This window comes from Mercurialis annua, linkage group LG2, assembly GCF_937616625.2.
Source record: "Mercurialis annua linkage group LG2, ddMerAnnu1.2, whole genome shotgun sequence".
Classification (NCBI taxonomy): Eukaryota; Viridiplantae; Streptophyta; class Magnoliopsida; order Malpighiales; family Euphorbiaceae; genus Mercurialis; species Mercurialis annua.
In genome coordinates, this window is record NC_065571.1 from 13086254 (window position 1) to 13103013 (window position 16760).

The following is a 16760-nucleotide window of genomic DNA, read 5'->3' on the forward strand; positions in this document are numbered from 1 at the left end:
GTGTAGTCTGGATGGACTTACTATTTTTCCAAGATACGAAAATCTTGTGATTTTAAATAGTGCAATTGTGCTCAGACCTTGCATATGATACATCATGATCATGTTAGCAATGCATACAAAAAAAAATGATTTTCAAAAATATAGAGCATGCATCATATTTATTTAAACATCAAAGAAAACGTGATTTTATCGAGCAACTCTTTAGTGATGAGAGATGTCATCACTCTGAGCTACAATTGTACTAATGTTTTTAAACAATTTAAAACAAAAGTATTTAATCGAAAGAAAAGTTTGAAAGACTGGCCAGTCAAAGATGTTTGAAAAGTGTTTTGTTTTGTAAGAAACTCAGATGTAAAGCCATGCGACAATAATAATAAAAGATTCTTGACCAACAAGAATGAATATATATGATAAAACACATCCCAATATAAGCATTGAGCCCTAATAATAATAAGATAATATCGAGATAATCGATGCAAGGCATGAAATATATCGATAAGGTACCCATGATTGGTACTTACCCAGGAATGAGATGGGGTAGACATAAAAAGTGTACATCGAAAAGAAAATAAAACATAAAAGACCCGAAGCGAATACGGGCCATGGGAAATACCATGTAAGGATGAGAACAATCGAATAATACGTGTATAACGCCTAGTACTCGATAAGAACACAAACGTGGAAGGAGCAGATCGTAGTAAGGTAGTCTGACAGAAAGACACCTAATATGAAGAGTGAAGAAGTAAGATAAGAGGATATGAATTCGGAATAACCGCAAACAAAAAGAGTCAAATGTAAGAGTTCGACATAAGTCTAAGGTCGACCTTACTGATAGATTAGATGTCAGTAAGAGTCTGATATAAAGATATACGCACGATCAAGGGTGCAATACGGCAACGGATGCGAGAAGGGAGTAGGTTTACCTCCTATCGATAGACGATATTGGAGATATCGAAACAAGAAGTACAAGATGATCGAAAAATACGATAAAACGAAGATAATAACTTCAACGTACGATGGTAAAGGAATTAATAGTCATGTACAACATGTACATTGGAGTGAGATGGATAAAGTGATTGAGAAGCATTGGAATAGGAACAATGAAATAATCAAGAAACATAATAAGGAAAGGAAAGGATTACATCGAACAATGGTAAAGGTATTACCAATCAAATGTGGGCGATTGAAGTGAAAAGATCGAGAGATAAGAGTTGCGCCATAAAAGATGAATGTGGTACATGTTAAAGGATGTATTGAGAGCATTCAACTTCATGAGATTCAACACTAGAGGACCATGAAGTGTGCTATTGGCATAAAAGGAAAGATTTCCTATATACCATCAAGCTTTGACAAGGATATCAAACGAACGATCGTATAAATCTAACTGTTGACTAAATTAGTAAGTAAATGGTTAACTAGAGTGTCGCATCAAAAGTGTAAAATAAAAAGATAAGTATAGACGTGATCGGATACGAGATAGATGAGCAACGTCAAGGAGAATGACGTCGGATTCCGATAAACTTTAAAGGTTTATACGATGCAAGACATATATGAAAACTATCAAGGATAGTACAGCCTAACAAGAAAATGTTAGGGTTAAGATTAAGATTTGAGAAATGATTGAAAGGAGACCGATAGAATTATTATGGAATAATAATTCATCGCAAATAACGAAGAACATAAACGACTAAAGGACAAGGAAAGACATAGTTTGGGAATAAGAAATATATGTTTATAATGACATATCGAGAGATGGATTGAGATTAAGAAGGAGAACCAAAAGAACGACGTTAGTTGCGTATAAGATAAGTGATACGCATTGTTTGGATCAGACAAACACGGCAACCCGAACATGGAAAGGAACGTTTTAAGATAAAGTGAAGGATTCAACCTTATACTTATTCCAAAAGTATAAGTGAACGTTAAATGTGAACGACAAAGGATTATCAGAAAAAAAGATGAAGTCAGAATTTGCAACAACCAAACATGGTTCTAAATTGGTCACAAGGCTATGTTTCCGTCGAAATTCAGACCTCGAAACCTGATTATTTTTTAATCGAAATCAATGGATATAAGTAAATAATATTGCATATATCTATTGGCAATTAATCGCAAGTGTACGATATCGCTCAAGTAATATAACTTGGAAGACCAAGTATCGATCCCACAGAGACAATGGACTTAATCACTAATTTCAAATATTCTTTAATCGGCTAGCTAGAAAAAATCAATAGGGTTTTGTAATTTAATTAAACTAATATAAACTGAAAACAAATAATAAAATAGGGTTTAAAACAATAAGATTAAAAAGTTCAAGGATTGATAATCCCAAATAAATAAGTAAAATTATGGAATAGGATTTCTTAGTGATTTTATCGCAAATCGAGCTATTCTAAAGCACCGAATCCCGCCCTCTCAAGCCTCAAAGATCCGAATAAAATCACAACCTAATTAACTAACCAATTATTAACTCGCTCTCACGATATTAAAAATGAATTAAATAATCAAATTATAATTATGAAGCAAACTCAACGACTACCTAAATTCCAACCCGCTCTCACGGCGTTTTTCTTTAAGTTCTTAATTATCTATGTCTATTTAATTAACAATCTCTCAATTAGTTATGTAATATCCCGTAAAAAAAAAAAATTTAGGCTTTTTCCGTCGAGCTTTTGGTAATCAATTGAGTCGTTCGGTAATTAGGTCGTGCTTCAATTCGCGTTTGTTTTGATTCAACCGAGTTGGTCCATGAATTAATTATATCCATCGAATCCAGTAGGCCCATGATGTATTAATAAATTGGCCCACGCCAATGTGTAAGCTTTGGCATGCAAGTATAGTTTTAAGCCCATGCAAATACTCTTGCAATTCAGCAGACCCTAAACACTTGAATTCTTTTAAACCAGTTACGTATTATTTTCTTTTTCATTCGTTCTGTTTATGGAAAACCCTAAATATCAAACAAACCCTAGCCGACTCTCCTTAGACTTTACATCACTGAAGGCATACGTTCCATCCCTTTCCTTTGCTTTGAATCGGTAAGCTTTCATCCCTTCTTTCCTTGTTTTATTCGATATCGTCACGTTCCGTTTCTTAGCTCGTTCTCGTTCGTTTTAGCATCAAACTGGGATCTGTCTCGTCTCAACTGTAGTAGACACATTCCTCTACAATCCCAAGTTTGAAAATCGTATTTTGGTACGTTATTCCCTCCGCACTAAGCGCCGTCGTTTACTGCCGTTGATTTCATTTGTTTTACTGATGTTATTTATGTTTTGCTAAGTCTATAACTGACTAGGGAGGGGGTTTGATAACTGAATTACATTTAGATTGAGTTTAATTCCGTTGTTTATGATGTTGAGTTTCAGTTTCGTATTTAAAATAGTTGAGCAGTTGCTCTTGTTCTTGGTTCATTCCATACATTATTCTGTTGGATGCTCTTGTTTATTGTTCATGGTTATGGTTTGGTTATGGGTTGTAATAAATTGTTCATGTTTCCTTGGATTTGAATTTGGTGATTGTTATGAATTATGTGGTCTGAAGCAAAGGATTGCTTCTAACAGTTTGGAGCTAGTTTTTGGCTTCTGTTCTAATTGTATTGTTATTATTATGGCGGGAAATGTTGGTAATTAAATTAGGTGTTTTGCTTGTCCACTATTTCAATTGTTTTGGTCATTTGATAATTCATTTATGATTAATAATTCAATTACGTGGTTACTGCAATAAGTTGGAAGTGTAGTGCTTGATTTATTCATTATGGAAATGAGATGTTTGGCTTTCTTCATTTTGATTAAACTAAATAAAACAATATCTCTTAATCTAAAGTTTTAATTTGGTTAAATATCGATTTTAAAACAGGACTTTCGAATATCGTTTTAAATTGCTAAATTGTTAATTGTTGGCACTATTTTAAATCTGAAAAATATTGTTATTTTATTTATAATTGGCTTGGTATTAATAATTATACTCTGAAAACGATAATTATTTTATAGCCTAAATTCATATAATTACTTGGGTGATTATTGTTTAATTTGAACTTTGGCTTGACGTGCCAATTTGACTAATTTACATTTTAGCTTCAATTTTTTTTTTTTTTTTAACTTATTTTAGTTAAGTAAATTGTCGGTAACTATTGGTTACTTGAGTTTTAAGCTATTGAGTTCCGTTTTAATATTCAATTATTATTTCATCAAAAAGTACTAATCTTTAATTATAAACTATGGTTTATAATTTTGATAAAATATTTGGGTCGGGTTAGACTTGGGTCGCCCGACATGCGAGGTAGCTTGGTAGTTATCGGTAACTCGGCTAACCCACTATTTGGAAATTGATTTAATTTATTAATTAAATATAATTTAAATAATATTCTTTCCGAAACGGATTTTAAAGCGAGAACTCAATAGACTTGTATTGTTTGGATATTATAATTGATTTGGTATTTGTGTTTTCTATGGATTGTTTTACCATGATTTGTTGTTCGTGCTAGTCTTATGTGGTGTCTAGTACTCTATAGAGTTAGGGTCCATTTTAATAATTATTTATATTGTTTAGACTCGTCGACCGTTCGTGCTTTGGAGACGAATCAGAACTAGTTGCTTGCCAGGTTATCACGTGGATTAGCAAGCAGTGAGTTTATATTTACTATTTACCGCTTTATTAAGTAAATTGTTATTTTAATATTAAATATATATACTGTACGTATATTTCGAACTGTTTTTATATTATGGCTCTTAGTTGGAACATGCTACCTAATGGGCATCATTAGGACTGCGTGCGCACCGGTATTGATCTGGGTAAGGTATATATGGAAATGTGGTAACTCGATGTGAGCATAGCTCTCGGGACCAGGTAGAGTAACTCGGTGTAGCTCAGCTCTCGGGACTCTGGTATAAGTGTGGTCAGTGGTAACTCGGTGTAGCTCAGCTCTCGGGACCAGACCTATTGGATTATTATTATTTAGAATTGTGGATTAGGGTTCCAACTATTATTCGTAATATCGTTATTAAATGTTTTAAACGGTTTTAAAGGTTTTCCACTTAATAAATATAGATAGTGGTATAACTCATCTCAGTATATCTGACCCCGTTGTTTTTCCCAATTTTTCCCAGGGTTATGATCTGAGAGAGTCTGGTGATCTCCGCATTTACTTTTCTCGGAGGTTCCTTTTATTTTTAATAAACTGTAAAACTGTTTATTCGTAGACCGCAGTAGTAACTAGACGTCTTTATTATTATTAGACAATTTGTCGGATTGGTTCGACTGGTTATATTGCTTGGGCATGTTATATTATTTACATTGGTTTATGATAAATCTATTTTAGATTTCGAATTGGATAAGCATGTTATATTAATGTTGAATATTATAATTGCTAGATTTAGGCTGAAGTCTCGGTTGCCCCCGAGCATTGGTTTTCTGCAGGTTTATGTGTTTATATTGTTAATTGAAAGGCTAGCTACGGGTTTTGGTACTACATTACCCATACCCTAGCGCCGGTCGCGATTCATGAAATTGGGTCGTGACAAGTTAACTAAACACAAACTCATGAACTAAGTAGCTAATTTAATCCAAGCAATAAGATTAATAATTAAGACACGAATTAATACTAATCCATCCAATCCAAATAATTACCAATTTATAAGTTCATATCAACCCTCGAACAAGGGTTTTAGTTACACATATTAAAACTGAAACAAAACAAGAAGGATGATGAAGAAGAAAGTATAATTAAACAATAAATACCGGAGTTGTCAATTTCGGAAAGAATCATCTTGATTAAACTTGAAATCTTCAACAATCGTCTTGCAGAAACTAATTATAAACTACTTATAAACTGCTGGAAAAAACTAAACTAAAAGCTATTTAATAAAAACTAAACTATAACTAATGTAATCTAATGTCTAATCTATTGATTGATTTTCTAACTAATGCTATTACAATGCCTTTATATAGTGGAGGTAGTCCATGAATAATAAAATAACTCCAAATACAAGTCGGAATTGGATTAGGATTTGCGTTGAAGTTGAAATAGGAGAAGAATCCAATTCGAACACTGATTCAGCCCTTTTTCTCATGTCTCGTTTGAGAAAATGCATGTCTCGTTCGAGACATGACTTAATTTGAAGTTTCGATGCTTTTTTCGTTCGAAAAACAACTCTCTGTGAGCAAAATTCGAAGGTCTCGTTCGAGACCTTAAATTCTCGTTCGAGACCCAATTCCAGCTGCACAACTGCTAATTTCAAAACTTCATAACTCGATGTAGAAAACTCCAAATGAGTCGGTTCTTGAAGCGCTGGAAAGATTAGAATGTCTACTTTATTTCTTATGAAGAACATAAAGTCATTTGAAATCTTTAACTGCTCCAAAATTGTCAATGAATGCTTCGGGGTCAGATTTTCTTGTGTGCAAATGTGCTTTCTTCATTCCCAAGTTTCACGACTTCGATCTAATCCACGATTTATACTCTTTATTGCTCAAAACGCTCCATAATCACTAAATAATCCTTGAAACACTAACACACACCATAAAGTATAAAAACACTAAATAATGTATGAATAATACTATAAAAGCGATTAAAGATGCGTAGAAACGACTCGGAATATAGGAGTAATTTTACTCCTATCAAACATCCTCACACTTACCCTTTGCTTGTCCTCAAGCAAGAAATAAATCTTACTCTACAAAATATGTGAGAAAACTTGGCACAATCTTAACAATAAATCAATAATAGAAATCCCTGAAACCTATGAACAATATAAAAACAAAACTTCTAAAACCGACAACTAAATAGTGATGCAATCAAATAACAATAATAATTTATGACATAATTCAATATAACAAAGGTTACTAACTCATTAGTACAAGGTCAAATTGAATCACACTTCAAGTTTCACTATCACTCGCGGGACATGGAAAATAATCAATTTCTCACTTAGGCAAATCATAGCACAATTTAGTAAAAACTAAGCTAATGGCATCAATATATCAACAAGTAGGGTATATAACAAAGAAAAGCTCACAATTGAAAACATGAATACTCACCATAAGCTTGCTCATAGTCCCGGACTCCGCTACTTGATTCGGTAATCAACAAAAATCATATGGTCTTTTATTGGGGTTGTAACGTGGTTAAGGTAAAATGTAGGTAAAAAGGACAAAAATAAAGACTAAATATCAACTTAATAAACTATTTATTACTACTATTAACTTCTAGGTTGATCTAACTCCGGTTTTGCGTTTATGTGAACTTTTAACTTTCTTTTCTTTTTGAGATACGCTTTTCTTATTGCTTTTTACAATCTCAGAATTTTTTTTTTCTTTTGAAACTTTTGCTTGCAAATTTCTATCTTTTTTTTCTTTTTCAATCTTTTTTCAAGGCGTAACTTTAAATTTTAAGCACAATGTAGTTCACTTTCTCTTTTCACTAATCTTGAGTTATTAATCACCTATATTCATCATAATCATAACAAATAATATATCAAGTCGATAAGGTAAACAAAAGATGTAAAACATAGAACGGTAAAGGGTAAAATATGGTAAAAACAATAAAAAGGCTTAAGGCTCAAATTGGTGTAATCTAGGGGTAGAACGGTAAAGGGTAAAATATGGTAAAAACAATAAAAAGGCTTAAGGCTCAAATTGGTGTAATCTAGGGGATAAAGGGTAGTCTATTTAAGTGGTTTAAAAGAAAGGTTATACCTAATTGCCATAATCATCTAATTGTTGAAAACTCAATCGTGTAACTTTAAACGGACACCGAGCAAGTTCTAGGAATAAAACATGAAATCAACACTCACAACAAGGAAATTAAGCTCAGAACTCTCAAAAGTGTGTAGTGTTATGTCATAAACTTAATTCCTACAAAAATTATGCTACTTATGCCAAAAGTTTAAAAACGACTATACAAATAAACAATCGACATGTCATGAGTCCGCATCAAGTTATTCAATTATGTTTCAACGATTTGAACAAGTCTAATTTTTGAATTCACCCTCGTTTAATCGGATTATGTCAACGAATTATTAAATCATGAAGCAAGCATCGCTTATCAATTGTCGAATTAAGAAGTCGCGTTTATACATTCATTGATTTGGGAAAATCTAAAATTGACAAATTTAAAAGATAACACCAAATCAACTAACACTTTTTTTCATAATTGAAAGACAAAGATTTAAAGCGATACAAGGCATTGTAAAAAACTACGACTATCCTAAAACACCCTAATACAATCTACTAAAGCATGAAAACACAAGAAAAACAAACTAAAAAAAACAAACTAAACCTAAGAAAACATAAATAAACAAACAATAATAAATAAATAAAAATCCTAACTAAACGATATGTTTTTCCCCCATCCTCACACTATTTCATGCAATGTCCTCAGTGTAATGAAATAATAAAAAAAATTGAAAAACATGAGTGTAAGATGAAAGGAAAATAATACCTCTTGGGATTGCCTCCCAAGTGCGCTTTAGTTAGAGTCTAAAGCTAGACTCTTCGCATAAGGTTGCTAAAAATAAAATCTAACATGAGGAAGCCGTCTTGGTAGCATCTTCTCCCTTTTTTTTCTTGTGTGCAAATGTGCTTTCTTCAATCCCATTCCAATTTTGCTGAAAATCCGGTGATTGTTGTGGTTCATTATCAAAGTTGGAATTGAAATCCCATTCGTTTTGATGTGGGTGATAACTTGAATTAAAGTTCAAATTTTCATTGAAGTTCTCCCAAGTATCGTTCCAACCATAAGTTTCACTAGCTTGCCATTGATCGCCCATATAGTTGGCATGTCCATTCCAATCTGGATAGAGTACATGACAGTCAGCTCGAGTATGACCAAAATCCCCACAAATTTCACAGTTATACTGAAAATTTTGGTACTGCATATAATTTTGAATCCATGCCATTACTCTTTCCAAAATAGGTACACCAAAAACAAATTGAGAAAAAACCAACAAATATCAAATTTCCTGCACACCCAAAAACAAGAACACCCCACGTAAAATCCAATAAACACAAAAAAAATAAAAATAAAAACAGAAAATAAAAGCTAACACAATCAAGAATATAATACTCTTAATTTATTAAATACGCAATTGTCCCCGGCAACGGCGCCAAAAACTTGTTGGCAATTAATCGCAAGTGTACGATATCGCTCAAGTAATATAACTTGGAAGACCAAGTATCGATCCCACAGAGACAATGGACTTAATCACTAATTTCAAATATTCTTTAATCGGCTAGCTAGAAAAAATCAATAGGGTTTTGTAATTTAATTAAACTAATATAAACTGAAAACAAATAATAAAATAGGGTTTAAAACAATAAGATTAAAAAGTTCAAGGATTGATAATCCCAAATAAATAAGTAAAATTATGGAATAGGATTTCTTAGTGATTTTATCGCGAATCGAGCTATTCTAAAACACCGAATCCCGCCCTCTCAAGCCTCAAAGATCCGAATAAAATCACAACCTAATTAACTAACCAATTATTAACTCGCTCTCACGATATTAAAACTGAATTAAATAATCAAATTATAATTATGAAGCAAACTCAACGACTACCTAAATTCCAACCCGCTCTCACGACGTTTTTCTTTAAGTTCTTAATTATCTATGTCTATTTAATTAACAATCTCTCAATTAGTTAACTAAACACAAACTCATGAACTAAGTAGCTAATTTAATCCAAGCAATAAGATTAATAATTAAGACACGAATTAATACTAATCCATCCAATCCAAATAATTACCAATTTATAAGTTCATATCAACCCTCGAACAAGGGTTTTAGTTACACATATTAAAACTGAAACAAAACAAGAAGGATGATGAAGAAGAAAGTATAATTAAACAATAAATACCGGAGTTGTCAATTTCGGAAAGAATCGTCTTGATTAAACTTGAAATCTTCAATAATCGTCTTGCAGAAACTAATTATAAACTACTTATAAACTGCTGGAAAAAACTAAACTAAAAGCTATTTAATAAAAACTAAACTATAACTAATGTAATCTAATGTCTAATCTATTGATTGATTTTCTAACTAATGCTATTACAATGCCTTTATATAGTGGAGGTAGTCCATGAATAATAAAATAACTCCAAATACAAGTCGAAATTGGATTAGGATTTGCGTTGAAGTTGAAATAGGAGAAGAATCCAATTCGAACACTGATTCAGCCCTTTTTCTCATGTCTCGTTCGAGAAAATGCATGTCTCGTTCGAGACATGACTTAATTTGAAGTTTCGATGCTTTTTTCGTTCGAAAAACAACTCTCTGTGAGCAAAATTCGAAGGTCTCGTTCGAGACCTTAAATTCTCGTTCGAGACCCAATTCCAGCTGCACAACTGCTAACTTCAAAACTTCATAACTCAATGTAGAAAACTCCAAATGAGTCGGTTCTTAAACCTCTGGAAAGCTTAGGATGTCTACTTTATTTCTTATGAAGAACATAAAGTCATTTGAAATCTTTAACTGCTCCACAATTGTCAATGAATGCTTCGGGGTCAGATTTTCTTGTGTGCAAATGTGCTTTCTTCATTCCCAAGTTTCACGACTTCGATCTAATCCACGATTTATACTCTTTATTGCTCAAAACGCTCCATAATCACTAAATAATCCTTGAAACACTAACACACACCATAAAGTATAAAAACACTAAATAATGTATGAATAATACTATAAAAGCGATTAAAGATGCGTAGAAACGACTCGGAATATAGGAGTAATTTTACTCCTATCAATATCAAATTTGGATAATTTGATCATGGAATTATTCAATTGGATTAGTTGTTTTCAAGCTTAAAGATGAGCCAAAAACATGAGTTAACCTAAAGGTAAAGGTATGGCTAGTGGCCAACTTTGAGGACGATTTCAGACATGAAGGAAATGTCGAAATGAAATTTGGTCTTAATGAAAGTTGTAGTCGGGATAGCAAAATATAAGAATACTGAATTTAATTTAGAGTTAAACGTTATTAAACGCTTGGTTCATCAACTTGAACAGCGGCCTATAAGACATGCAAGTGCAGTCTCAAAACTACCTCAAAGAGGCATTTTCAGTGCAAGTTTTCGACATCATCATGGATTATTTTTAACCTGATGTTCTAACAAAAGTTGGAGATAGCGTTACGGACTATAAGTTTATCAATTTTGATTAACAGACGAGCTACTGGAAAGGAGTGATTTTAGGGTCAAAGTTGACCAGAAGAGCAATTTTGGATAAGTTTAAAATAACTTAAAATATTAAGTTATTTAATTAAACTGTTTTAAATTAATCAAATAAGATTTTGATTAATAACTAAAGGTATTAAAAAGGACGTCTTAAGGTTGTATCAAGTATGATACAATACAAATACGACATGCAGAGTAATGAGGAAAGAACGATGAACATGAGCATATTCAAACGAGACATTAGCAGATGGCGGGAATAAATTTCCAACGTATAATAAGTGAGATCTGGTTATAACGCTAAATGTGTGTGAAGTAGTTACGTGAGAACGCAGGAGTTGTGCAATAGTTGAAGTGACAAGAATACACGCCACTGATGTGATAAGCGGGCGATATAAGGAGATGGTAAAATCTTTACCAGAATAAAATAATTAAGCTATAAAAAAATTCGAGGACGAATTTTTATAAGGGGGGGAGAATGTAATACCCCGTATGTCTGACGTTGCCAAAGTAAGCAACGTGCCTAAATTTAAACAGTTAAAGCGGCCAGAAAAGGAATTATCGAAAAATAATTAAATAAAAGATGACCCGAGTAGGTCGATATTGAGATTTTAATAAGAAAATCTCAATATTAAAATTCCATAAAGAAAATGGGATTATACTCAAAAAGGAAAATATGAAAAGATGGATAAAGTGCACTTAAACTCGAAAATTGGAAAATAAGGCTTTAATTCCCGGAAAATAGAAATTTAATATGTTATTGACGTGAATTAGTATTTATAAAAATAATATTGATAAATTGATTATCGATAAGTATTAAAATGAGAATTGGACGAAAAAGTTGGAAAAAGTACATTTTAGCTCAAAATGGAATTTGAGCGTTTTTAGCCGAAAATTGCTAAAATAAACTATTGGAAATAGAAATATGAGATATTAAGGTGATATTATTTATTTGGATATGAATAATATAAAATTTATCGTGTTCGAACGATTAAGCGATCGACGGACTAAATTGGACGAAAGAAAAGTTAGAAATTAGAGGTCGAGGAGGTGGCAAACTTAAGGACTAAAAGAGACTTTTGCCTCACCTATTTAAGCCACTTGCATATGAGTTTAAACTCAGAAAACACCATATTCTCAGCCAAGAAATAGATCAAATTCGTCATCTTCATCAAGTCCATGGAAGAAAGTTTCAAAGTGTGATATCTTCTTCGTTTGAGGTCCGATTGAGGCGATTCTTGCGGCCACGGAACGGGGACGGAAAGCTCTACACATATACACCTATAAATCAAGGTGAGGAGATCAGATTTTCATTAGGGTTTATGGATATAATTTCGGGTTTGATTGATTAATTAGGGGTTTTGTATAATTGATGTTCATAGGTTATTGTGAGCTTGTGTTAAGGAGTTTGATGGTGATTCTTGGAGCTAGAACCATTTGGTTTGATGAACAATCAAGGTGAGCCTTCAAAACTGAAATTAGCTATGTTTGTTGATGAAGCTTGATGATGATTCGGTTTTGTATTCGGCAAAGATATATTATTCAAGTGTTGAGAATCATGTTGTTATGCTTGATTATTGATTGAATTTTTAACATGACTATGGCCTTAAGATTTCAGCTATGATTAAGGTTAGGGGTATAAGAGTTAAAATGATAAGTACATGATTTGATTAAGAATCATTAGGGCTGAATTAGAGTTGAAATTGATTGAGTAACGTTGAATGGAAATTTAGATGGAAAATGATGGTAGTATTCGGCCTAGGTAAGAAATCAATGTTCAAATGAGTTTAAATTGATGATAATGGCATGAATAGAGGCTGAAGTAAATGGTATAATGTTGCGTATATAGACTTTTAATCGACCAAAACATTAAAGAGATAACTTGAGAATTTGACGATGTTGCTGGAATTTTTGCGCTGCAAAACAGCCATGTTTCAAGGGCAATATCTCAAGCTATATAGCTCCAAATTAAGTTCCGTTTGTTGGTACGGAAACTTAAGGATGTCGTTTATAAATGTCTAAGTTTAAGTTTCTGCTAGTTTGGCCTCTAAATGGCTCAAATAATTCAGAACATTATGTTGCGTATAGCAGCTCTGAGATTTGGACAGCCCCAAGTTATTAACTTTAGAGCCAAATTCCGACACCTTCGGGTGCTAATCTCAGTCCGAGACCTAAATGAAAGTTATAGGCGGCGTTCTGAATTTTAAGAATGTCAATTTTGTTTTGGGGTCGGACTGTTTTAAGTAAACGGTTTCAATAGCCGAAGTTGGCTAGAAACCTAGTTTTAGATTAATTAATTATAGTTAGATTGTAATTAATTCGAGTTACTATCGAATTTGTGTAGACTTGACGAGGCGACTACAAATGGAACCCGGAATTTACAGAACGCGACATCGCTTAGCTAGTATCAGAGATTATGGATAGCAATCAGTGAGTATATTTTACTCACTCTTATTATCGTATTAAAAATTATTTTATATATACTATATATTATTATTATTATTAAATGCATCGCATTAGTTATTTGAGTTGAATTGTTTGATTTGGATTGTTGGTATATGATTGAATTATATTCAATTTGTTTGTTTATGGAGTGAACTACATTGTATTGGATTGACTTGTTTGATATATGAATTGTATTACTTTACTTATGACTTGTCAATTATTTGCCAATGTGAGTTTGTATATGATCCGAAGAAACGAGCTACCTATTGGGCGTCAATAGGCCGTGTGATCACCGGTGTTTATGAAAGTCTAGATATTCGTACATAGATACGTTGATATGAGCTCATTAAATGTTGATCATATTTATGATTATGAAATTGAATATGTTTGGGTATCGGAAAGGAGGATTATAATTGTGACAGATACGAGGTAACTCGGTCGAACTATCTCGGGACCCGTATCTGGTGGGTAACTCGGTCGAACTATCTCGGGACCCACAATTTGGGATTAAATAGTGGCATGATGTAACTCGGTTGAACTATCTCGGGACTATGCCACGTGGTAGCGGGTAACTCGGTCGAACTATCTCGGGACCCGGCCACTCTGACGATATGATTCGAATATGATTCGGATTAGGAGAGGTTAAGGAGTTTAAGATTAAGGTTTCGATCGGATCAAATACTTGTCTTAAGTGAATTGTTTGCAATTGTTGTGATTGTATATGTTGGAATGGTTTGAAAATGTGATTGTATGTATATGTTTTAAAAAATATTTTAAGTGCGATGCTTATTTTGATAATATGGTAAGTAAAGTATAACTCACTCAGCTTAATAGCTGACCCCCAAATAGTGTGTTTTTCAGGTGCCTAGATTCTAGACGTGGCTAGAAGTCCGTCTTTGACCGGAAGTCCCTTTGGCTATGTACAATCCCGACTTCCGTAGATGCTGCAGTAGTATGATGTCTGACCAGTGTCGTGGCCTATTACAGCAGTGAAATTTTATATGGTTTATAGTTAATGTCTGTTGTGTATATGAGGTCTGGCTACAATAGTTATCACGGAGGTAAATTCCCGTGATGTAATTTTGACATAGTGGTTTATGCCGGGTTAATACGTTCATGATACGGAAACGATAAGTCCGAGCACGTTGTATGGTTTTACCACTGTATATAAATGTATCTTTGTTTAAATGTTGTGTTTGTAAAGTCATTGTATGATTGTTTATTGCGAAAAAGTCTTAGAATTTCAGGCTTACTACGGGTTTCGGAACTATAATTCCCATTCCCTAGCGCCGGTCGCGGCCCTCGATTTTGGGTCGTGACATAGAGATCCTTATTCGACATTATGGAGACTTCTGTAGTTCATCATAGTGTGGAAAATTTGGAAGTGCAGGAATGAGAGGATTTTCCAGGACGAGGACAAGAATATAGATTCGGTTATCTTTCATTGCTTTTCTTATTCTGTTTTTCTTTTTTAAAACATGCAATAGAAATTTTGCGTATTCGGGTTTGAATTCTTTCGAAATTCCGCTTTGTATTTTATTCTCAGGTCTGTGACGTTTCTTGCCTTTTCCCTGAGTCGTAGCCTTTAGTGCGCCGCCTTGAGCGTGCCACTTTTTATACGAAAATTTAGAATTAGGCTTTACCACTTCTTATGCTTTATATACATATTATTCATAAAAAAACAAAAGATATATTCTAAATTAGTTTTATAGTATTTATGAAATTAAGGTATATTCTGTGAACTTCATTCTTATAAATATAGATTGTCTGTTTGACTATTACTAATTAGTTATTGCTTAATTAAAATGGTACTTTTATATTTGATAATTAGTTATATAATTAATCACTAAAAATTATTATAATTAGAGTCTTAATTAAAATAAATTTGTATATAGTAAAATTTACTTTGGCGAAGCAATACTAATTTCGTACGGAAGAAACAGCTAAAATTTCCCAAATTATTAGAATATCAAACTTTTTGTTTGACTAAACTAGATAAAATTAAAATTGCCCAAGAGAAGCAATGCTAATTTAATATGGAAAAAATAGCTAAACATTTTCAAATTAATATTTAATTTGACTAAACTGGCTACAAAATTTAAATTGTACCAAACTTTGTTAGTTAATGAAATATAAATATATTTGTGTTAATATTTCTACTGTTGTTTCTAATAACTATTTGATAATAATTATTTTATCTAAATATTAGCTAACTTAAACTATTTTTACTATAATTAAAATACTTATCTATTTATAGTAATGTCTACCATATGTAACTTATAAAAAATTTACGATTTTGATAATTTTACACATTCTTCAGTTTAGTTTTATTTTAAAATTAATAATTTATAAATATTACTCCTAATCCTTATCAGCAACTACTTGAGTATGAAAATACCAATATATAAATATTTACATAGACTAAAAAATATATGGATATCAACATAGACTAAACAAAAATACTACAAAATGTTGAATAACATTATAATACCTAAAATATTCAAATACCTTTATAATACAAAATTTACATTTAATAACTTTGCATTCAATTTGATTATTCGGTTCATTCAAAACTTTTCAATATTAATTAATTTGATTTTTTTTTAATTTTTTATTAAGATAACAATACATAAATTGACGAGTCACGTTACGTGCCACGTGTGTAGCACGTAAAGCGAGACTAGTAACAATAAAAACTGTAACTAGATAATCAAAAAATGGAATAGTAATTACTTAAGATTAATCCATTTTTCTGCTCAACCAACATGACAATGGCAAATTCAAAGATAAAATACATAGATGCTTCTTTTCAAAAAAGTAACACAGGTCTCTTTTAAATTTGTTGCCTACCACTTTTTCCCCATAGAAGAACAGATATTGAAAACACAAAGACAGCAACCCAAAATTAGAAAATCACAACGTAATTCGATCTGAGGTTTTAGATCTTGAAAGGATTATCTGTGAAATCTATTTTCCACCCGATCTTCAGAGGATTCACCGCTTATACACACAATAATAACTCTCGATTCCTCCACCTTCCTTTGTGGCTCCATCGTTGCTATATTTTCCGTCGCTGCTGTAATTTCCGTCGCCTGACACGCTTTCTGCCCGAAAAACAGAGTAACGGCGGCACAGAGTAAAGACGGAATGAAAGA

The 16760-nt window shown here is 32.5% G+C and overlaps 1 protein-coding gene across 1 annotated transcript; it reads left to right on the plus strand.

The window, feature by feature from the left end:
• Positions 1-970: 970 nt before the first annotated feature.
• LOC130015097 (uncharacterized) lies at positions 971-13946 on the plus strand. Its single transcript, XM_056104630.1, has 4 exons — positions 971-1159; positions 12258-12453; positions 12543-12618; positions 13505-13946. Exons 1-4 carry the CDS (start codon positions 971-973, stop codon positions 13563-13565), a joined length of 522 nt encoding a protein of 173 aa, XP_055960605.1. The 3' UTR covers positions 13566-13946.
• Positions 13947-16760: the final 2814 nt, after the last annotated feature.